Source organism: Geospiza fortis, unplaced genomic scaffold (assembly GCF_000277835.1).
Source record: "Geospiza fortis unplaced genomic scaffold, GeoFor_1.0 scaffold633, whole genome shotgun sequence".
Taxonomy (NCBI): Eukaryota; Metazoa; Chordata; class Aves; order Passeriformes; family Thraupidae; genus Geospiza; species Geospiza fortis.
The window spans coordinates 110,820-133,966 of NW_005054531.1; the positions used below are offsets into that span (position 1 = coordinate 110,820).

General features: G+C 47.1%; 2 protein-coding genes across 2 annotated transcripts in view; one reads left to right on the forward strand and one right to left on the reverse strand.

The window, feature by feature from the left end:
• The window catches only part of RFC2 (replication factor C subunit 2), a 27,501-nt gene extending 19,571 nt beyond the window's left edge, over positions 1-7,930 (forward strand). The window contains exons 2-11 of the mRNA XM_005429188.2: positions 1,453-1,522; positions 2,328-2,369; positions 2,721-2,827; positions 3,954-4,055; positions 4,749-4,849; positions 5,516-5,673; positions 6,024-6,089; positions 6,558-6,638; positions 6,970-7,083; positions 7,719-7,930. Coding sequence (XP_005429245.2) covers positions 1,453-1,522; positions 2,328-2,369; positions 2,721-2,827; positions 3,954-4,055; positions 4,749-4,849; positions 5,516-5,673; positions 6,024-6,089; positions 6,558-6,638; positions 6,970-7,083; positions 7,719-7,829 — 952 coding nt within the window. The 3' untranslated portion in view covers positions 7,830-7,930. The remainder of the gene's footprint in view (positions 1-1,452; positions 1,523-2,327; positions 2,370-2,720; positions 2,828-3,953; positions 4,056-4,748; positions 4,850-5,515; positions 5,674-6,023; positions 6,090-6,557; positions 6,639-6,969; positions 7,084-7,718) is intronic.
• Positions 7,931-14,305: 6,375 nt separating this feature from the next.
• LAT2 (linker for activation of T cells family member 2) lies at positions 14,306-22,853 on the reverse strand. The gene is made up of 11 exons (XM_005429189.1): positions 22,765-22,853; positions 21,549-21,611; positions 20,006-20,049; positions 19,156-19,210; positions 18,478-18,521; positions 17,683-17,721; positions 17,102-17,132; positions 16,889-16,968; positions 16,439-16,504; positions 15,167-15,229; positions 14,306-14,394 (listed from the first exon to the last, which is right to left on the reverse strand). Exons 1-11 carry the CDS (start codon positions 22,851-22,853, stop codon positions 14,306-14,308), a joined length of 663 nt encoding a protein of 220 aa, XP_005429246.1.
• Between the last annotated feature and the right edge of the window lie 294 nt (positions 22,854-23,147).

Here is a 23,147-nt window from a genome sequence, read left to right on the forward strand (position 1 = left end):
AACCGGTCACGGTCAGACCGCGTGTCCAGCGCTGTTCCCCGGTGCCCGCCGGGCTGCAGGAGCTCAGTCTGGCTCGGAACCGGGGCTCTGCCTGTGCCCTGTGACCTGCCCCGTCTGTTGCCGGGGCTGGGAAGTCAGGAATCACAGCATGGTTTGGGTTGGAAGGGACCTTAGAGGACGTCTCGTTTCAGCCTCCTGCTATGGGCAGGGACACCTTCCACTTAACCAGGCTGCTCCAAGCCCTGTCTAACCTGGCCTGGAACAGTTCCAGAAATCAATAGTTGAGAAAATCCCATTGTTTACCATTGTTTTCCTTTGGAAACAAAAGGGAAGGAAATCCCATTACCTTGTAACACACAGAAAGTCAGCCCTGCGCTGTGCTGACCATGGGACAGCACACAGGGTGGCTTCTCCCCTCCGGCTGAGGCACCGAATTCCCGTTCGAGTTGAGCATTTTTTCCCTTCTTCTTTTTTATACCAATGGAAGTAAAACCTTTGAGGATGGTGATGCCCTGGCACAGGGTGCCCAGAGCAGCTGTGGCTGCCCCATCCTTGGAAGTGCCCAAGGCCAGGTTGGACCTGGGGCAGCCTGGCCCAGTGGAAGGTGTCCCTGCCCATGGCAGGGGGTGGAATGAGATGGGCTTGTGAAAAACGCCAGTCACTTGTTTTTAAAAGTTTATTAGTAATAAAGTGGTTATAAAAATAGTAATATAATTAGAGTAATAAAAATTTGGACAATTAGGATTTAGGACAATACGAGATAATAAAAACAAAGAGTTATGGACAGTCTGGGTACCCTTTTCTGGGCAAAATAAACCCGAAAAAGGACCCACATTAACAGAGGATTAACCTTTAAAAGCAACAGCCTGTTGCATATTCATACATCTCAAACATGATGCATAAATTCCGTTCAAACAAAGGATTCTGTCTGGTCAGTGTCAACTTCTTCCTCTGAACCCTGACGGCATCTTCAGGTCTGAGCGAGGCAGGAAGAACTCAATAAGAGAGCAATAAATTCTTTTTCTCTGAAAGATTGAGGTGTCCTGTGGCTGCTACCTTGGTGTGAGTCCTCTCTTTAAAAAAGTATCTTACATAGCATAGTTTCTATTTTAACATTATGCTATAACTTAAACCTATATTTAACACACTACTTAAAAAAATTAATACAACATAACTTCCTAACATAAAACATATAATATTCGCGAAAGCCAATCATAAAATCCGCGTTTTTCACAGGCTGTAAGGTCCTATCCAACCCAAACCATTCTGGGGTTCTCTGAGTCAGTGATTAGTGCTGTAGCAATGACAGACACTCTGCAGCACTTGCACTGAACTCATGTCCAACCATCTTTGTCTCGTGCTCTCTTAGCATAATCCTCCTTGTCCATCACTCTAAAGCATTATTAAAGTGTTATTAGATGTGGTGAAGTGTGTGGGGTTTTACTTTTACAGGGTGGAAAAATACAGACCCATGAAACTGTCCGAAATAGTTGGAAATGAAGATACTGTGAGCAGGTTGGAGGTGTGTAGCTTTCCCTGTAGCTTTTTACAGGTTATCTAAAAAAACATATTTTTGTGTAGATCCACAGGCTACTAAAAACACTATTGTATTTTTACATTTGTACTTGAGTATGTGGAAGAAAGCTTCCTCATTTACTTAAAAAATTACTAGTTTTACATTATATTTGAGTGGTGTGTAAGGAAATATGTCTTCTTCAATTGGGATGTTTAAAATAAGGCATTTGATACAGTTTAGAGAATTTGTAGCTATTACAATAATACTGTTTCAATTAATAAATACAATTCATATAACAACAGAAAGAAAGATAATAGGTTTTTTGGAAAAGAAATGTTTGCCATATCAGTTCTTCCCTGAAAGTGCCCAAGATGATGTTGGATGGGGCTTGGAGCAACCTGGTCTAGTGGAAGGTGTCCCTGTCCAAGGCAGGGGGATGGAACTGGATGGACTTTAAGGTCCCTTCCAATTCTAGCTATTCCAGGATTCTATAATTCTACAACAAATTAATCTGTGAACACAATATTTGTTAACAGAAAGATTATACTAGCAAGTATATAATTAAAACAGATGCGAAGGAAAGGCAAGAGTACTAAAGATCTGTGGCATTAAGTGCTTTTAAATATTTCCATATTGTTCTAGGGGCTGATTTCTAACAGTTCAATTAAAAAAAAAAGCAATGAAAGCAGCAAGGTTCAAAAAATTAAAACAGGAAGAAGAAAAAAGAAGCTTGTTTCTGATGCTAAAGTAGAACAGAATGGAAACTATTTGTTACTGTCTTACATTATTTCTTTTTATCATTCTTTCTTAGGTCTTTGCAAAAGAGGGGAATGTACCAAACATTATAATTGCTGTGAGTATTGCTGTGTTGGGCCTGGATTTGAAATCTAGCCAGGGTGGCCTCCCAGTACAGATGGGCTTTGTGCCTGAGGGAGATGTTGGTTGTGGGGTTTTGGAGCAATGTTCTTGGCAGAATACGCAGGGAAACAAGTTTAAATCTACCTCACACGTCCTATGCTTCCCCCTGCAGCATCTCTCCTCTGTTAGGGGCAGGATCCTGAGCTCAGGCACAGCTTCCAGGCTGAGGATTGCTCTGCAGTTCCTCTGTTGAAGCCTTTTTTCATGACTGAGGAGATTTGTAGAGAGCACAGCTTAGGAAATTTCATTAAACTTACCAGCAGTTGTTGCACTGTCACATTTTTAGGGCCCTCCAGGAACAGGTAAAACCACCAGTATCCTGTGTTTGGCTCGTGCTCTGCTTGGTCCTGCATTAAAGGATGCTGTTCTGGAGCTGAATGCCTCAAATGACAGGTGAGAATGAATAAACCTTACCAAGCTTTTAATGAAGAAGCCAGTTTCCATTAAACTGAGGCCAGTTTGATGGGCTTAATGCTATAGTAAGGCCTTTAAGACTTATTTTAGTGCATTCTTTCCAATTAAAAGTTAGGCAATCTTTGGTGTTCACCCATCAACACAGATATTATTTCTTGATGTTTTATGAACTTTATAGATATTTTCATACGTGAAAAGTTAACAGACAGAGTGCAGAATCCATAATGGAACTTTTTTCTCAAATCTATTTGAAAGAGTTAAGCTTCCCACTGCACTCATGAGGATCCTAAGAATGAAAAGTGAACAGGTTGTTTATAGTCAAACTCTTCAGTGCTTAGAATGAGAGAAATGGGGGTTATAAGGGCAGCTGAGGGTTAAAATGTAGGGTCAGGGTGTGAGGTGTGTAGAGGACACTGACTGTATTCCAAGGATCAGGCACTAAGGGCTGATTATATTTCCCAAGTTCTGTTCAGACCCATCCTGAAGTATTCTGACATTTCCTGGTGGGTTGTCTGAGCACAGTACACTTTACCCACTCTGTTAGTATCACTTACAGAACTACAGAATTACAACATTCTTTTTTGTAAACAGAACAAAAAAGGTAAAATCCTTCCTTAAGAAAAGTAGGTCTTTGGATGGACTCTCTCTAGGAAAGTGTCTGTGTTGTGTTGATCTGATTCAGTCTATCCAGATGTTTTTCTTAAACTCTTCTGAGATACAGCTGGGGCTGTGGATGGAGCTGTGGGAAGAACTGGCAAAGCAATCTTAAATGCTTCTGCCTTTGTTTATTTATTACCCTTGTGCCAAACCTAAGTAATTTTGTGGTCGTACTGCAAGTAAGGTTACTGGCTTTGTATATATTTATATTGCTACTGTTAAATTATTTTGTTCAAGACCACCAAAACCAAGGATTGTTGGTGTTTGAATCCAAATCAGTGGGACAGTCTGGCTTGAAACGTGGTTCCACAGCAGTTGTGCTAAAACAGCCAAAGGGGCAGGAACAAACAGTGGTAGAACAGGAGCACTTCAGCTGCTGTGGCTGCTGAAAAAATCTATTCTGTATTTTCACCTAACTTATCATGAATCAATTGAATTGTTGTTCCAGAGGTATTGATGTTGTAAGAAACAAAATCAAAATGTTTGCCCAGCAGAAGGTCACACTTCCAAAAGGTCGGCATAAGATAATCATCCTTGATGAAGCAGACAGGTATGTTGTTTTTTCCTGACCTCAGCTCCTGTGTGAAATGTGCTGCATCTCTCCTGTCTTGGACAGTATTGAGTGTTTCTATCAAGCTGTTCAAAATAATTTGTTAGGAAATTAATATGGATTGAACAGGGATCTTACAGGAGCACTCACAGCAAGAAGAGATCATTGCTTGACAAGAGATGCTGAATATTGACATGGAATGCTCTGGATATGAAACAGAGCAGTTCACTGGAAAGATGTCCCATCCCTGGAACTGTTCAAGGCCAGGTTGGACAGGGCTTGGAGCAACCTGATCTCATGGAAGGTGTCCCTGTCCATGGCAGGGGGCTGGAACTGGATGGGCTTTAAGGTCCCTTCCAATCCAAACCGTTTTGTGATTCTGTGATTCCTCTTTGGAAAGAGTTTGGCTCATGTAGAGAATTTTACTGGATGAAAAAGGGACATTCTCCTCCTCCATATTCTTAGCAGTGCTCTTCAGAGCATTAATGATTTCATTTTGCATGTTGTGGAGGTCTCAGCGACTGCATGTGTTGCAGGGTGGTTTGTTCAGACTGGGAAAAGCTGCTTAGTTTATCAAAGCACAGCTTAATATCAGTGAACTGAGGCTTACATGAAAATAGTTCTTAGGCTGCACCTGTGAGTGAGTGAAGGGCAAAATAACTAATTCTGCCCTAACTCCTTGTGTCCCCTCAGCATGACAGATGGAGCACAGCAAGCATTGAGAAGAACAATGGAGATTTATTCCAAAACAACACGTTTTGCACTGGCATGCAATGCCTCTGACAAAATCATAGGTAAGTGCTGCTGCTTCCTGGGTGTTCATGTCATGTGTTCTCCATACTGCTGGCTAGCTGCCAAGGCAGCTGCCAGAAATAGATTGATCCAGATTGTTGCAAGAAAGCATGGTGCTTCTGAAAAGTCAAGCCACCTGTATTTCAGCAGATAAAAGAGTTTAATTTTGTAGTCAGGGAACCCTCTGAGCAGCCGTTTTTGATGGATGGTGCCATATGTGACTGCAGAAGCAGATTTCTCATGCTTTGGGCTTAATCTGCATCCAACTCTGCCACAGTTTAGGACGTTTGATGTATTTTTTACTGGGTGTTGAACCCTTTTTGTCATTTCTGAATCACAATCTTAAGTTTGCTTATAGGTGAACACATTGCACCTTAGATTTCACTTGAAAAAATAACGTGATAAACATCTATATGGAGAAATCCAGGAGAACAGAGGAAGCTGAACTTTGTAAATATTTCCACATATCTGGGAAAATTCCATTAGCACGTTTGGGCTCAAGGGAAGGACCATAAAAATTGAATGTGCTTAAGGAGAGGCTGTGTTCTGCTTGGAGCTTACATGTCCTGTTTTCTTCAAAAGAATTGTTGGAAAGTGAAATGAAGACATGTTTGTTTGTGGGGTTTTTGACAAAAAGAGAGAAGCTAATGCCACATCTCTGTCCTCAGAACCCATTCAGTCTCGGTGTGCAGTGCTGCGCTACACCAAGCTGACAGATGCACAAATACTTGCCAGGCTGCTGAAAATTGTTGAGAAAGAGGATGTAGCATATACAGATGATGGACTAGAAGCCATTATCTTCACAGCCCAAGGTGATATGAGACAGGTAAAAGGAGAAGGACAATAAAACAAAGGCTTCTGTTTAAACTTTTGAATTGCAATTCCCAAGGATTTCTCTGGAGAGGTAAAGAGGATGTGACTTGTGGCCCAAGAGTAACTAAACAGTTTGGTTTTGTGAGGGTTTAAAACGCTCCTTTAAAAGTGAGTTGGTGGGATGTGGATACCAAATTTATGGGAGGAAATAAAGGCAGCATGAATTTGTGATTTTTTTTTCTGTTTTTTTAATGGCAAACTGCTTATTTGGCATCATTTCCTGAACTGCATTTCATCCTGAGGAGGAGAGTGAGAAGTAGAGCACTTCAAAAAATAAATGATGTCTTATTTTTTCTTTCACAGGCATTAAACAACTTACAGTCCACATACTCTGGATTTGGCTTTATAAACAGTGAAAATGTCTTTAAGGTCAGTAATAGCTGAAAACAGTTTTGCCAGAAGTTTATCCCTGTGGCTCTGTGAGAGATTCTATTGGACACATAAACCTTTTTGCTAGCTTGCAGACAGCCCTGTGTATGTAGCAGTTACAGCATTAGACTTTAAGTAGCCCTTGTGCCTTTTGAAAAGGCATCTCTAATGGCATTTCTGAGACCTTAGCAGCTCTCTCAAAGCACACAAATCCCATTACTGCTGAGAAATTTCAGTGATAATCTGAGTGGGAATTAGTTATTTCATGCTGTTGATTCTGCCATATAGAAGAAGAACTACAGAATCCCAATACAGAAGAATCTGAAAAGTCAGATTATTTAAAATTTAGTCTGTATTATGGAGTATTTCTGATTCAGTACTTCAGCTCTATAGAAACTTGATGAAAATACCAGAAGTTCAATGCAAAGTCTTCTGATATTTTAAGTGTACTGTTTCTCTTGGATACAGGTATGTGATGAGCCTCATCCTCTGCTGGTGAAGGAAATGATACAACACTGCATAAATGCAAATATTGATGAAGCATACAAGGTTGGTTTTCATGTCTTGTCTTCAGTATAGCCAGGCATTATTTCTCTACAAAATTTTTTGTTTGCTTTGAGGAATTCACAATGTGTGTTGTTTTTTAAGATAAGGGCAATACCATGTAGATGAGTTGATAAACTTTTGGGCAGGAGTTTGATCACATAAGTAAGCCAACAAGCAAAAAAGGACGTTGTAGTGAAATCAATTTCTAGATGCTTGAGGTTAAATCAGCTGATAAACAGTACATACAATTTCAGTAATGATATACAGCTGTTCCAAAAGTGAATCTCCTTGACTCACCTGGCAGATAAATGGGGGGTTATTTTTGCCTGCATAGATTCTTGCCCACCTGTGGCGCCTTGGATACTCTCCAGAAGATGTCATTGGCAATATCTTCCGTGTGTGTAAGACCTATCAAATGCCAGAATATCTGAAACTGGAATTTATCAAGGTTGGTACTAACTCAGTTCCTGATGGGGCCTTTTTAAGAAGAGAATGTGATCAGGGGCAGGCTCAGGGGTTTCTGTTTAAAATTTGTTGTATATTAGCACAGAGAAAGTGCTTCTTGACTCATGCCTGCTTTCTTTCTCACTGCATCATCAGTTTGTCAGTGAGAAGTCACCTGAAGTTTAGCATCTCAACACCCACAGAAGTGCCAGAAGTCACTTTAGTGATCAGCTAAAATTAATAGCAGATGTAAGGCTGAATTTATTAGTTATTTCAAAGCCTCAGATAACTCCTTGAAAATGTTTTTCAAGTGCGCTTGATTCTAGTCCAATAGACAGCAAAATACTAAATTAACAGAGAATTGACAAACAGCTGGTGTTATGGAATCACTCTTCATATTTGAAACCTGTCCTCATATGCAGGCACCTTGCTTCTTATAAAGGAAGTGGGGAAATACAGGCTTTGATTTTAAAAGCAAAAGGCATTTTAGTTGGTTTATAGGAGTAGATGCATTCTCTGAAGTACGAGTGACTCAAAGCTGGTCTTTCAGAAGAAAGGGGTATGTTCTGTTTAGTTATTAGTGAAATATACACAGACTGGGGGAGTAAACAGCAGGCTTGACAATGTCTCTGTCACCAGGAAATTGGGTACACCCACATGAAGATAGCAGAAGGTGTGAACTCCCTGTTACAAATGGCTGGGCTGCTGGCCCGGCTGTGCCAGAAGACTGCAGCCCCTGCAGCCAGCTAGGCACCTCCTCCTGCCTTCTGGGAGGAAACCAGGATTTGCTGCAAAAATGTTTCATACTTTTTTATTTAGACCAATAAAGATTTAAAATTTACTTTAACCCAGGAAATCGTATGTGTTTTATAAGCAGGACAGAAGAGAGGCCTGTGACAGTCCAGAGCAAGGTCTCTCCAGTGCACTCAGCAAAACTGCTTATGTCCTTGGTATTGAGAGCTAAGCAGGAGAAACAAAAATGGAATCCTGTTGTTAGGGATTACACTTCAAGTGTGGTCATGAGTGATCTTACCAGACCAAGAAGGAAATTTTTTTGCACAAAATTAAAGTTATAATTGAGACACATTGAACAAGTGCTGCTTTGCCCTGTGGATAGGGAAGGTATTTTCAGCAAACATACAGGAGAAATATTACACGTTTCTTAATGGTGCCACTATATTTTGTATATTCCTTTTGTAATCTTTAAAAATCTTTACTAAATTCTGGGATGCTCTGCATTTGAGTTCCTTTTCCTGTCCCTGCTTGTCTAGGTTAGGTGGTGTCATAGTTTCAGCTTGCCAAAAAGCTACAGAATCGTGTTTGCCTGTCCAGTTTTGGAGACACCTTGCCAGTGTAGATGGGCACTTAAGTGTGAAATGCAGAGAGAAAGTAAATATAAATTGAATTTGACCACCTAATATGAGATGTGAGACTTGTGTCTCCAAGCAGATACATCCTAATACAATTAACAGAAGCACAAGGTTGGAAGAGACCTTTAAGATATCAAGTCTAACTCATGCCCTAAACACCTTAACTAAACCCTGGCACCCAGTGCCACATCCAGTCTTTTTTTAAACACATCCAGGGGCAGTGATTCCACCACCTCCCCGGGCAGACCATTCTAGTATTTCATCACCCTCTCCATAAAAACTTTTTCTTAATATCCAACCTAAATTTCCCTCGGTGCAGCTTGAGGCTGTGTCCTCTGGGTCTGTCAGTGCTGCCTGGAGAAAGAGCCCAGCCCCAGCTGAGCACAGGCACCTTTCAGGAGCTGCAGAGAGTGATCAGGTCACCCCTGAGTCTCCTTTTCTCCAGGCTGAGCACCCCCAGCTCCCTCAGTGGTTCCTCACAGGGTTTGTGTTCCCAGCCCCTCTCCAGCCTCGTTGCCTCCTCTGGATGTGCTCCAGCCCCTCAAGGTCCTTCCCAAGCTGAGGGGCAGAACTGGACACAGCACTCCAGGTGTGCCCGCAGCAGTGCCCCGTGCAGGGGCAGAATGACCTCCCTGCTCCTGCTGGCCACACCATTCCTGACCCAGGCCAGGAGCCATTGGCCTTCTTGGCCACCAGGGCACTCTGCTGGCTCATGTTCAGTCACTGTTGACCAGCACCCCCAGGTCCCTTTGTGCCTGGGCACTGTCCAGCCACACCATCCCCATCCTAGAGCGTTGCAGGGGTTATTGTGGCCAAAATGCAGGACTTGGCACTTGGATTTATTAAACTTCATCCTATTGGACTCTGCCCATCCCTCCAACCATTCCAGTCTCTCTGCAGAGCCCTCCTACACACGCTCCCAGCTTGGTGTCATCTGCAGATTTACTAATGAAAGACTCAATCCCCTCATCCATGTCGTCAATAAAAATATCGAACAGAGTTGGCCTCAGCACAGAGCCCTGAGGGACACCACTGGTGCCTGGCTGCCAGCTGGGTGCAGCACCACTCACCACCACTCCCTGGGCCCATCCAGCCAGGTCTGAACCCAGCAGAGAGTGCTCCTGTCCCAGCCCTGGGCTGCAGCTTTTCCAGGGAATGCTGTGGGACACAGTGTCAAAGGCCTTGCAATTAAGCATGGTCTGGTTACAGCAGTCACACAGAAGAGTGCAGAGGCACAAGTTGCTGGTGCTTGCACTTCACTCTGCCCATTTTGTTGATGATTTCCACCCCAAGTGTTCAGTTCCCCACTGCAGCTGTCTCAGTGCCAAGTGGATGTTGCCTGGCAGCACCAGCTGGCTGCAGCCTGGGGGCTGGTCCTGCACTGAGGCAGGGGCTGGGCACACCCTCCTGTTCTCTGACAAGCCAAGGGGGTCACAAGTTCCAGCAGCAAGAACTGGTGGCATCGTGACTTTCCCCTCAAGTCTTCCTGCAGCTCCTCTGGCAGAACCTGCAGGAGACATTTGTGATTCAATGTGCAGGATAGCAAGGGAATTGGCAGCTGAAGTGCAAGGAATGCAGCAAGCAGCACCTGGAATGATGGATGTAATGCTCAAAGTACATTCTTTCTTCACTAGATACCTATTGAATTTAGGCTTTGGTTCCCACCCAGTGAGTTACTATCAGCACAAACTCTATTAAATACACAACTAATAGTTTAGTATTGGGGCTTGAGCTGCTGAGTTCTCTACAGACACAGCATCACAGCTTTTGTCCCCAAAAATTTAGAAAAGGTTAATTTCCCTTTGCACATCACAGCCAGCCTACTCTGTCTTTGCTTTCTCATTAAATGTGTTCATTGGAATGGGGAAGGAAGAGATGTTACCATGGATGTCTGATAAACCAGCAAACACCATATCTGGATGACTCAAGGGCAGTCCTTACCCTGTGGGATGTGCCTGCCCGCAGTGGTGGTGCCAGTGGAAGGGTGAGGAACACGAAGGGCCAGGTTCCTGTTCCTACCTGGTTTCAGAGGGTTTCTCCTCAACTGTAATCAGTTGCTGCATTTCACAGCTCCAGTTTGGAGCAGACTCCCCTCTGGGCTAATCCTTTCCAGCTCTGCAGGGACATAATCACACTCACTTTTCCTAAGAAGAGGACTAGTATTGATCCCAGAGGCCACCAACACCTCCTGCTCTCCACAGGTGTTTGTTCCCCCTCTGAGTGCAGAGCTGCTGCTTTCCAGCACTCAGCACAGACTCCCCAGCTCCATTTTCAGAGCTGCACCAGCCAGAACTGCTTTTCTAAAGCACCTTAAATTGAAAACAGGAAGTGAATTTCTCACTTAACTGCCTGCCTAATGTGGAGAGAGGTGGGCCCAGGGGAGATGTAAGTCTCCTTGCATTAGGTTCAAACAACAGTGTCTGGCAATTCTGGCTGAGCGCCAGAAACCCTTGCACACCCAAAGCCAGTCCCAAAAGGGCAGCCTGTCAGTGAACACACACATCCACACCCAGTCATTGCAGAGAAAAACTGAGGTTGTTCAGAGCCAGACTAATAACAAACGTTATTGATGAGAGTTCCTGAAGCAGTCCCTGGATACCTTCCAGTGTAATGAGATGATTGCCTGAGAAGGGCTCCAGGAAGCTTTACAAAGGATTTACACCTCACTTCAGCTGACTGCTCCGGAGAGCTGCAAAGGGGGATTTGCTCAGACCCCAGTGAGTGAAGGGAAGAGTCTCCACATCCAGTTCTGCCCTGCCTGCTTTGGCTCCACAGCTTTCAAACTCAGGCTTTGGCAATGGAGGATTGGAAAATTGTACAATTTTCTCGTACCCAGAAAATCTAACTGGTGTAATCTGCCTCCCTGCTTCATGAGGAGAACAATAAATCTTGTATTTTCACGTTCTGACCGTGCACTGACCTAATGCCTAGAACTTTCTGGGAGGTCTCCAGCTGGATCTATTGCTGTGTGCCAAGGATCTGTCACTGCTGCTAATCTCCCATTCATGAATGGTTCCCTTGGCTGGGAGATGAATCACCAGTGGGTAACAGCACCAGGCATCACTCACAACGAGCTCACTCACTGTTCCCTTGCAGTGAACAAGCCACAGACTGCAGCACTTCATGGAAAGTGGAACCTTCTTCAGGTGCTGAGGATGAATTCAAAGGTCTCATAGCCCTGTGAGGTCCAGGCACGATTTCAGTGACAAAAGCACCCTCTGCATGGCACTGTCTGTGCTGCTGGCTCAGGGGGACCCTGCTGCCATGCACCTGTGCAGATGTTTTGCAGAGCATTTGACCATCAGGAAACCTAAGGGTGAGAGGAGAAGCTGGGCTGCGGTGAGCAGAAAACCACGCTGTGCATCCCTGAAGTGCACTGATCTCCTCTGTTGTAAAAGTCCTGTGGAAACCTGTAGCATTTGTAGGGATCACTAGCAAACCTCATTCTCAGCCAAGCTCCAGCCCAGCCACCATTTCAGCCACACCAACGGTGGGCACCTGTGGTCTCTCTTGGTTCTGCTAAAATTGGAGCCCAGTCATCTGCAGCAGGAAGCACCTGACATCCCTTCTCCCACACCACAGCTCTCTAACCCCTAGCTCCCTTTCTCTGCTCACTCACCCTGAGTGTGGGCTGTGCTCTTTCCTGAAGCACCGTTTTCTGATCTGATTTTGAGGAAGAAGGCTTCTAATGCATTTTCTCCCCATAAGATCCTACACATCACTCCACGTCACCTCATGTCCTCCCATTTCTTTGTCACCTGATCATACAAATGTCTATCATTGCAAACCATAGCAAAACACATTTTCTTTGGAAGCTTTTCAGTTTTAATAAATAAGTATTCCAGATCTGTACATCAGGGCTCAGGAGCCAGGGATTCTGTTTCTGGGATGGTGTTCCAACAGCCACATTGAAGGACTGGTGCAGTTTCTGAGGCTGGTGGATCTGACTCTCACAGTTGCTGCTGGTTCTTTGTATCATTTTAAAACAGATACTGAAACATGAGGAAAACTGCCATAGACCAACACTGTGAATTACATGCCCATGGATAAGCAGGCATTTAATCCTCTTTAGCTTTTGTGAACAGGTTGGAATCTCATTCAGCTCCAGACAGCCACTGCTGTTACAAACACCACCTCTGCCTCGCCAGTTCCTCTCTCGTAGGAAACTGCTTCTGTAGGAGAGCACAGGAACTACATCAGAACATAATCCCTCTGGCTTAATACACTGTGCATGAGTCACCCTGACAAATTAAGTAGTTGGCTGCATTACTGCTCAGCAAGTTAAGGATTCATTTCATGCCTGCCAGGAGAAAGCATTGCCCAGACTGCCCATCTTCAAGTGCACACACAGGGAAATGAGATGGGGATGAGGAGCCTGGGGCCTGCCCGTGGTCACTGGGGGCAGAATGCTTCCTCCAGTTGCTGGTTTGCAGTTGGATTTCTGTGGGGCTTCAAGCAGAGCAGTTCTTCTTTCAGTAACACCCCTTGTGTGTCACTGCAGGCACAGTCTGGAGAAGGGATTTCACTGAGGGATGGAAATCTCCCCCCTCCCTGTGTGCTTGTTCACTGGGTGCACTCTTACAGCTCAGCAAAAGATTTCTTCAGACTTTATGCAGAACACTTGAAATAAGAGGAGAAAAAACAGTGAGACCACTGACTTTTAATCCCTGCTTTCAACTTAACTCTGCTGCCTGCTACATTTTCTTTCCAGGGACAAGTAGTGACATACACTACAAAATGTCCATGTCTAAGCAGAAACCCCAGTCGTGCTCCTGGAGGAGGATCCCTGATCAGAGGAGGGGGCACAGAGGCACCAGGAGCCCATTTCTCAGTTCAGCCTCCCTTGGTGGAGAACTTCTGCTGCCATTTGTTGCCTGGACATTGAGATTTCAGAATATTACTCTGCTAGCAAAGGCTACACCACAGGCATCATCATAATGGCAAAAAGATGCCTGGCAGCAAGTTGTGGTCAGGTTTCTCAGGGTGGCTTTTTCCATGTCCAGCTACATCCAGCAGAAGCAAATGCCCTAGTGTGCAGAATAGGATGACTGTGCTTTGCATGGTGGGGACAAATCTTAAGTATTCTGCATGGCTTCAGAAAGATCCAATTTTGGGACAGTCTGGGGAATATAAAACCCTCTAAAACTAGAGCAGCTGGCACGTGGCATAAGGACAGTCCCACTGGGCCTCTGTAGGTGCTCAAGAGGGTAAAAACCCAACAAGGAGAGTGATACTGGTCCCAGTCCATCCGCCAGCTGGAGTCCTGGTCCAGTCTGGAGCAGGGTGAGCAGCACTAACCAGCACATCACTCACTGTCCCTCAGTGTCATGCACCCTTCCTGCAGCTCTCTGCAGAGTTTTTACTTTCTCTGCCTTGAGTAATTCTTTATCAGCAGCACCAGGCTGGTGCTGATGATGGGGCAGGATGTGTGGTCTTAGCACAGCAGGCAGGGCTCAGCTGAGGGAATCCCTGCTCAGAGCAGGGGGTTTGGGTGTCCCTGCCCACAGCGTGTGGCAGTGCTGGCTCAAGGTGCCCTGGAGCAGTTTGGGGTTCCTGTGCCCATTGGAGGAGGGCAGTGATGGAGCTGGGGCATGGACTTGGACAGATTTTTCTCCATGGCCCCTGTTAGTCAGCCTGGCATCAGCCAGAGGTGAGGCACTGCACAGGGTGGGCTCCTCACTGCCCACGTGGGCTGCTGTGCTGGTGCTGCCAGCAAGGACAGAGCTCCAGCTGAACCCCCTTGGGCATAAACCAAATCCTCCACCCCTAAATAGACACCATAAACCAAATCCTCCCACCCCTAAATAAACACCATAAACCAAATCCTTCCACCCTACATTGACATTTACTCTGTTTCTACCTTTGCTCTGGCAGCAGGGCAGGGCCTGACCCAGGAGCTGTGTTGATGTAGTCTGGCTCATCATCCAGGCTTTCTGTCAGGGGGGCTGTGGGTGAGGATGAAGCACTTGTCAGTGAGTGGTGTAAACACACACAATGTAAAAACACACACACACCACTGACACAGCATGTGTCCTGCCAGGATTCAGCCTTTGCAGCTGACAAGTTTTTGTGCCTGGGCTAAGAAAACTCACATCAGTGTCAAGGTCTCCTTGAAGAGCCTTCAAAATGATCACAGCAAATTTGCAGACACTCTGGGCAGCTCTTCAGAGCCAAAAAAGAGAGTGTGCAAACAGGAATCACTTTGCTTAGACAACTTTCACACCAGAGCTCTTAAATGTATGTGTGTGCATTCCCCACTGTCCCCCAGGCCAGAACTACCCTCATGCCTCACAGGAAGCCACACATTAAAGGAAACTGTTGTTCAAAGGTCAGCTTGAGAAACAGGGCCCCTGACCACAGCAGAGCCACTGGGTGTGTGCACAGGGGATCCCACAGCTGTGCCTGTGCTGGGGCAACCTCAACTCTAAGAGGATTTCAGACCTGAAGAGCAACATTTTTCTGTAGCATCCCCTGGTCAGGGTTTAGGCAGGTGCCTTTTGAGTATGACAGACACCACGTCCCAGCAGAGCAGCATTCAGCTACAGGAGTGTGTTACAATTTGCACCTTGCCTTGGATATTTATCATGGAAACTTGGGGGAAAAGTTAACTCAAGGGTGGTGGCTGCATTGCCCTAGCATGGTCTATACTGGCCTAGTGCCCCAGGCACTCTGCCCATAAGCCCCATCCCCAAACAGAAATAACAGCTGAGAACCTACCTTGCCCTTGCTGGAGTTTCCATGCAAGTATTGCCATGCTGTTCTCATAGTCCACAGCATCATCTGTGACAGGGAAGAGTTTGGACAGGACAACACTGAGCACCAAATGGACAAAAAAAGGGACTTTTGTGAAACCCTCCTGTCACTGCCCCACTGCACCCTGCACATGGCTGAGCTTCCAGCCAGCTCAGATCTGCTGCTGCTGCCTCATCATTTCCCAGCCCTGGCCACGTGCCTGGATCTCTGCAGGCAGGGATGGGGATCAGACAGGTCCCTGCTGCTCCTGCCTCCTCTCATCACTGCACAAAGCCAGGCAGGAGCAGGGCAGCCTTCAGCAGTGCAGAAATAAAGTGTTAGCTCACAGAAGGAAACCAAACTGGCTTCCTACTTTGATTGCAACACCCCAGGACTGATGCTGGAAGCCCTAAAGGGACACTGTGGTCCAGTGTCACCCGCCACAAGCTTCCTGGCTGCAGCCTTCTTGTGCTGGATTTGGTGAGAAACCTGAGCTAGGGGCCAGAAATGTAATCATCCTGGCTATAACAACACTAAAGATGCAGACCCCAAAGCTCCTGAATTGCTGCAGAAACCACCAAGTCAAAGGCACCAGGATGGAGGTATTGAAACAGAGTAGAAATTTTTTAGAGTAAAAATCTATTTTGATTTAAGTGAAATGTACATGTTTGAGTCTGTGGTTAGAAAACATAGCTATGTAGCTTAACTGCAAACTGCTTCAGTGAAAGGCAGAGATAAGAGGAGAGAGACAGAAGGTGAGAAAGAAAGACAGAGAGACTGCTGTGAGAGCAGGTCAACTTGACCTAAGAATTCTTTCTGATAAAGAAGAACTAGCAACAAATGTCACGCGAAATTTATAAAAATGAATATGTATAAACTTATTGTGAAATTGTATGCATATGTATTTGAGAGGGAGATAAAAAAAGACCTGAAGTTCCCAGCATGTCTTTTAAGGAGAGTAATCTCCACACACGTCCAGCACTGCAATAAACATACCAGCTTTACAACTTTCACAAAGTTGTGGAGATTTCAGTTATCTCTGCAAAACAGTATCACCATGTGCATTTTCCTGCAGAAAGGGGAAATGTTCCAGGCCTGCTCTGTGCCTGCAGCAGCCCCTGTGTGCCAGCTCCATGGCACAGAGCTGCTAGGAAGAGCTGAGCTGGGAACAAGCAGGTTTCCCTTGGCTGAGCAGTCACCATCCTCCTCAGGTGCACTTTGTGTGACACTCCTGACCTGTGACAGCAGCACCCTTACCTGGATCAGAGCCCTGGGACACTCCAATGGTGACATTTTCATAGGAATAGGAATCCTCGTCTTTCTCTGATGGAGAGAAGAAAGCGAAGTCACAAAGGACCTGCTGAAGCGTAAGTGACCTGGGAAGATCCCTCAGCGCCTGCAGGAGGGGGCTGTTTCCCACAATGAAACGTAGATTAGCTAAAAAATAGTTACTGATAGCCTGTGGTGATCAAGGGATGGAACTGGGTGCACAGGAGCACAATCACCAATGTTTTGGGGCTGTCCTGTTTACAGGCAACAGATGGACTGATGGGGGAATCCCTCAAATCCCCTTTGCAGCTCTGCTGCACCCTTTTAATGAATGTGTCCCCTGGCCCCCCACTTGCTTCAGGCATCCACAGAGCTCAGCAAGAGCAGTCTCAGCAGCTCCTGGAGCCCAGGGACAGCCAGGCTGGGTGAGGAACCCACCTTGCTTGCCTGGAGACCTCACACGGGGTGGACTGAAGAGCCTGCTGCAGTTGTAGTAGTGATCCAGAGCCATGGGCTCCCTGTGAGGACAGCAGCTCTGTTATTCCCCCTGCCCAGCTCAGGCTTCCCAGGCTGGGCTCTGGGAGCAGCAGGACAGCACAGGGGCCAGGATGGCTCCACTGCCCCGTGCTGGCAGCAGCTCAGGCTACTTACACATAGGCAGTGTCTTCCTGCAGGCAGCTCTCTGCAAGAACAAGGGTTTGCTGTCAGCACCCCACCATGGCATGGACCTGAACAGCTGGGCACAGCTGGACAAACCCCCAGCACAGCCCCAGCGCCTGCCCACAGCAGAGCAGGGAGCACAGGGAGCCCTGATCCAGCCCAGCTCCTGGGAAAACCCCGGCTCTCCCCCTCTCATGGGCACATCCTGCCAGCTGGCAGGACACAGGAATATGCTCCTTGGCTCGGGAAAGCAGAGCACAGCCCCACACACACCAAAAATCCTCTTAGGGCAAGCAGCAGCTCACCCTGCCCCGGGAGGGAGCAGCGGGCTCGGGAGCATCCATCCCCCTCCGCGCTGCCCTTAATCAGATCAGATCAGATCAGATCAGATCAGATCAGATCAGATCAGAGCAGCGTGTGGCTCACAAAGCAATCTCTAAATGGACTGAGCCAGAGCTCTGCCAGCTGCAGCGCTGCCTGCCTGTGTGCTCCCTGCCAGCCCCCATCCCCTGGGACCCCCCATCCCCTCCAGCCTTCCTTCCCAGACCCCCAGGCGTGGCTGCACCATTTACCTGCCAGGAAATTCTGGTACCTGGGCTCATCCCTGCTCCCTGGGGACAGAGAGGGGCACATTACACATGAACTCAAGCTGAGTGATGGGAGCACTTTGACAATGGAGGGAGGCACCAAGTATTTCAGCAGCAGCAGCTCCATCCCCTGAGCTCTGAGGTCCGGGGACACAAATGCAAGGTTGGACACTCCAGGAGCTGGGACAGCCAGGGGTGATGTTCTAAACAATCTGTGCCTGTGGCTGTAACCAGGACTGGGCAGACACAGCAGGATGAGCACTGGGCCGTAAACTCAGACCCAGGAGAGACCCAAATTAAGATGGACATGGACCTGCTGGAGCAAGTCCAGAGGAGAGCACAAAGATGCTCCAAGGGCTGAGCCCCTCTGCTCTGGAGACAGCCTGGGAAAGCTGGGGTTGCTCAGCCTGGACAAGAGAAGGCTCTGGGGAGACCTTGGAGCCCCTTCTAAAGGAGAGAGGGACTTTGGACAAGGGCTGGGAGTGGCAGCACAAGGGGGAATGGCTTCCCACTGACAGAGGGCAGGGTTAGGTGGGATATTGGGAAGAGGTTTTTCCCTGTGAGGGTGGGGAGGCCCTGGCACAGGCTGCCCAGAGCAGCTGTGGCTGCCCCATCCCTTGAACCATCCAAGACCAGGCTGGATGGGGCTTGGAGCAACCTGGGATAGTGGAAGGTGTCCCTGCCATGGCAGGGGGTGGAATGGGATGATTTTAAGGTCCCTTCCACCTCCAACTGCTCTGAGGTTCATTGTGCCTGTGCCTGTCCCAGGAAGCTGCTCACCATATCCAGGGTGATGGGAAGCACTGAGCTCCTTGGTGGCTTTACTGAAAGAGAGAAAAGAGACCTAAAATGCCAGGTCTGAGCAAACCCTACCAGCAGTTACACACCATCAGCAGGACCACCCATGAAACCTCCCTGTGAGCTTAGCAAGTACACACATGGAGCAAGGGGGGGATTAAGGATTTGGGATAAAATCCCAAGATGGGAATAACTATGCTTGAATATTGGAGCAGAGTAACAATGGCTGTGAAGTTACTGGGGGTTTTGGTGATGGGGAGAAGGGGATTTATCACACCAAACTGCTTGTAAGTGAATAATGGCCATTTCTTTTCCATGATGTATCTGTTATCAGCCACAGCTCACTCTCCTGGGTTTGATTTAATCAGTTGCCAGAAGAATGCAGCCAGAATGAACAAAATCCAGAAAAAGTCTAAATATACTATTGACCATCAACAAGTGAAGCAACCCAACCAAGTTGAAGATGCTCCTGCTCCTCACCAGGGGGTTGGACTAGGTGACCTTGAAAGGTCCCTTGCAACCCAAACTGTTCTTTGATTCTAAATACAGCCCAGGCCATATCTGTAGGGCCCAGAGTGCAATCCCAAATATTCATTTATGTTGGGTGGATTTCATCCAACCTTGGCTCTAGAGCTAGATTTTATTTGGGTTTTTTCCTACCTTGCTATTGATAAGTCTTCAGGTCCCTTACTTTTTTCCAGCCTTCGGGTTGCAACTGGCAAGAACAACAACAAAATTATTGTGTTAATTGTTATGGCAGCAGCAGATGTGTTAAAGAGCACAGAACATCCACCAGAGAGGGATCCCTGGGACTGGCATTTTCTTAATGCATCCTAAAATAGCTTCCAGAGTGTTCCTTGAATGCTCAAAAATGGTCAAAACAATGAACAATTAGAGGAAAAGCTGTGCACACCACAGAGCTCGCAGACACTGCTGGAGGAAGCTCCAATCCCAGCTGCTGTCACCTACTGTCCCCAAACCGGCCTGATTCGGGGCCATTGCCCTCCCTCCTCACTGCAAGGGGCAGCTGAGAGCTTTGGTCAGCATGAAAGACTTGCAGGGGGCTTGAGGGGCTTGGAGCCATCAGAGTCCTCGGGCAGGGCAGAGCCACCTGCAGATGGACACATCCCACAGGGACCTGGCAGCTGCTCCTGGTGACACAAAACTCACAATTTCAGCGCTGAACCCAGCAGGAAGCAGTGAGGGGGTGACGGGTGAGTCACTCTGTCACCCACACCTTCAGTCTCACAGGGTGCCCTGCATGGTTCCAAGAGGCGTCGCTTTTCAACAACATCGCTTTAGTGAATTGTTTTCAATGCAAAGGGCACTTTTTAAACCAGAGCGCAGAATTCACGCACCTAGAAGCATCCAAGGTGGCTTGGACAGTCCAGGTCTCATCGTTTCATGGCCTGGCCTCAAGGTGACCCTCTGAACATGACTTTCCCCCTGTTCTGTGCATGCAGGGCCCTCACCCTACGAGACAGGAGCCACATGCAGTGCTCATACTCACTGGTGTGGGATCGAATCACCTCAAATCTCTGCTGGCTTTCAAGCCTGGAAAAAAACAGCAGCACAAGCTCAGCTGAATTTTGGGGTTTATGACAAGGAAAAGAGATACAAGGGAGCTGAGTGGTGAATGGAGGGCAGAGGACACATGCTGGGCTCTGTGAGATGCCAAGCTGCATTGCTCAGCATCTCATGCAGGGCCTGCATGAGCTGGGAGCATCTTCCTGGACTCTTCTTTGATTCTTTAAAGACAAGATGTGGTTTTGGACCACTGGTAGAGCAGCCAACATCAGCAAGGGAAGGATCCAGGGATGAGGAAAACATCATTTAGGATAATTCCCATAAGAAAAAAATCATTTAGGATAATTCCCATAGGATAACATAATTTAGGATAATTCCCATAAGAAAACATCATTTAGGATAATTCTCATCCTGACGCTTCAGCCACCAAAGGCCAGAAGAACCTTTTTACCCACCAAAAGAAAAGGATGTTCATGCATGAAATGGCTTCAAACCCCAGTGCTTCACCTGCACTGCTGCCTCTGTCCCTCCCATCATCCCTTAATATCAACATGAATAAAATAACATTATCAATGATAATCTATGCCCTGGAATCTTTTTACTTTTCAGCTAATAGGAGAGCTGCTTTTCAGAGCACAAGAGAAGTCAACACCTTTTCTACTGCAGCTGTTTCTACACAGGTACTTATAAATTCCAATTTTGGGAACCCTTTTCCCCCTTTTTTCATTGGGCCTGCCCCATACCCAGCTGGGTTTCACGGCCCAAAACTGTCAAAAAACCCAAACATGGAGTCAAACCACTTTTCTTGCAAACCACACTTCCCAAAAGAGCACACAACCCCACAAACCTGAGCCCAAACCACCTAATCCTGGTATAAATTTCAAGAAGCTGGGACAATTCAGCAAGAGTCCATGAGGGATGGAGCCTGCAGTGGCTGCTCCATCAGCCTGCAATGGATCACTCTGGAGCCTTTCCCCACAGAAACAAAACCCCAACCCCTTGGAGGCCTTTGCAGAGCCACATTGCAGCTCCTGTAACAAAGCTTACAACCCAGCTTTTCTTTTTTTGACATCGTTTACTGTGGTTTGTCTGTTGCTGAAGGAAACAAGGGGCAGAGCATGTGTGTCCACTGCATTTCCTTCATTTCTTGTGCTGCAGGTCAGTGGTTGCTCTGGTACATGGTCCAACCAGCCCCAGCCAAGGGCAGGGGCTTCTTTATGGAGTAAATAATCTTTCCATCTCATCTCAGGACACAAAAGAACAGGATAAGAACTTGCCCTTCTCTCCCAGACCTTTTCCAACTAGTTAATGATTCAATGTCATCACAGTCAGAGCTTCACTTTCATTTTGGTTTATTCTCTGTAAAGGCGTTGCCCCTCCAGCAGCACCTTGGGCTGGGGCACACTGCCTTGCATCCCATCCTGACATTATTTTATTTTATTTTATTTTATATAAACCCAGATTTCAGCTGGGGCTCACCCTGGCTGAGTTGTTTGGGAGAAACACAACTGGGAAAGGAAACTTACTGGCTCCTCCGTTCGTTCAGCTGCGCCTCCCGTTTGGTAGCTGGAAGACAAGGGAACAAAAAGCTCTTAGAAAGGATGGTTTTGGAGTTAGAGATCAGAAGGGCCAATGAAATACATTCACAAAGCTTCTTCAGCACGTCAGGACAGCACAGGCAGGGAGAAGCAGTTGCAGTAGGGCTTTTGATTAAATTTTTTTGAAACTGTGCTTGCTTTGTGGTTTTTGTCTCAAACCCCACAGAGCAAAGCAGCCAGTCCTGCCCCCAGACCCCAAACTGCAGCCTCCTCCCCATTAAAACCCTCCCAGTGCTCAGGGAGGGGCTCAAACCCCACTGGTTCTCACCCTACTCTCTGTGTGAATTTATCCTCCAGGCTCCCCTTGCCAGACCCTGCAGGATTTGTGTCACTGGAGCTCGTCCTCCCTGGTGGAGTCCCAAAGCCACCCACCAGGACAACCACACAGAGGGATCTCAGAGTTACATCTGCCCCAGGGAAGGGGGGCTGCACTTTTGGGTGTTCCTTCCCTCCTGGCAGAGCCTCTTCTGTGCTCTTGAGCATCACTGTGCACACTTGGGAGCCTGCTGGGGAGAAGGCAACAGCAATGCCCTGGAGAGATGCACCACAGGCTCCAGCCACTCCTCACAGCTCAGGACAAGGGAAGATACTTTGTCCCACAATGCTCTGCAGCACTATGGTAATTTATCCTGGTCTTGTCCTCCCCATTGGCCTGATGGCCTTCCCTACCCCTTTTTCCCCTATATGTTCATGTTCTAGAGAGTTCTCCCTTCCCTGTGTTCCCATTGGTTTGTGTAACCCCGCCCACCCACCCTGACATTCCCTATTGGTCCCTTCTCTGTATTTATACCCTGGATCCTCCCTAGTCTGTGTCTTTGGGTTCTGGATCTCTTCAGAATTAGACCCCAATAAACTCTCATTGGAGGAACTCCACAGCTGGACCCTCCTGCATCCTCACTGTTGAGTTGTTTCATGTGTGTGTGCATGTCTCTGTATCTCTCTGACTGTCTGTCTGTCTGTCTGTGTGTTTTTGCTGGTGCTCTCGTGGCTCCCACCTGTTGGCACAGGACACTCTGGGTGAAGGTTTTGCCCACCACCACCATAGACCACAACCCATCCCCAGAAGGGCAAAGCTGAGCAGAGCCAAACCCACACATTTTGGGGACATTCCAAGAGGGAATTCCAGCCAGGGGGCAGGCAGCACTTACCTGAGAGCTGGCACCTGATGCAGAGGCTGACGGCCGCCCCGAGCAGCATCAGCGCCGCGGCCGCCCACAGCTCCAGCTGCAGCATGGCCCAGCCAAATCCAGCCTGAAACACACGGCCAGGGGACCCCATCAGCTGTGGGGGCACAGGGGGCTGTGAGGCCATCCCTCGTGGCATTCACATTCTCTGAAAAATCCCTTCTCCCAGGGTTTTTTTTCCGGGGAAGCTGAGAAGCCTCAGAGAAAAGGAAAACAATTCTTCTCTCATTTGCTTCTCCTGTGTTGTGCTCACGTGGAATGTGTTTGGAGATTGTTTATCCACGGGCGATTGTTTCATTGGATTCTGCTGTGAGTTGTTTTCACTCTTTGGCCAATCAGGGCC

Excerpts from the sequence above, each read along its gene's own strand:
- LAT2 (XM_005429189.1), bottom strand. The coding sequence starts at position 22,853 with ATGCTGCAGCTGGAGCTGTGGGCGGCCGCGGCGCTGATGCTGCTCGGG. Across the intron at positions 19,211-20,005 it reads GGTGATTCGATCCCACACCA|TTGCAACCCGAAGGCTGGAA; the intron begins GTGAGTATGAGC and ends TGTTCTTGCCAG. Across the intron at positions 14,395-15,166 it reads GAAACTCCAGCAAGGGCAAG|CCCCCCTGACAGAAAGCCTG; the intron begins GTAGGTTCTCAG and ends CCTCACCCACAG.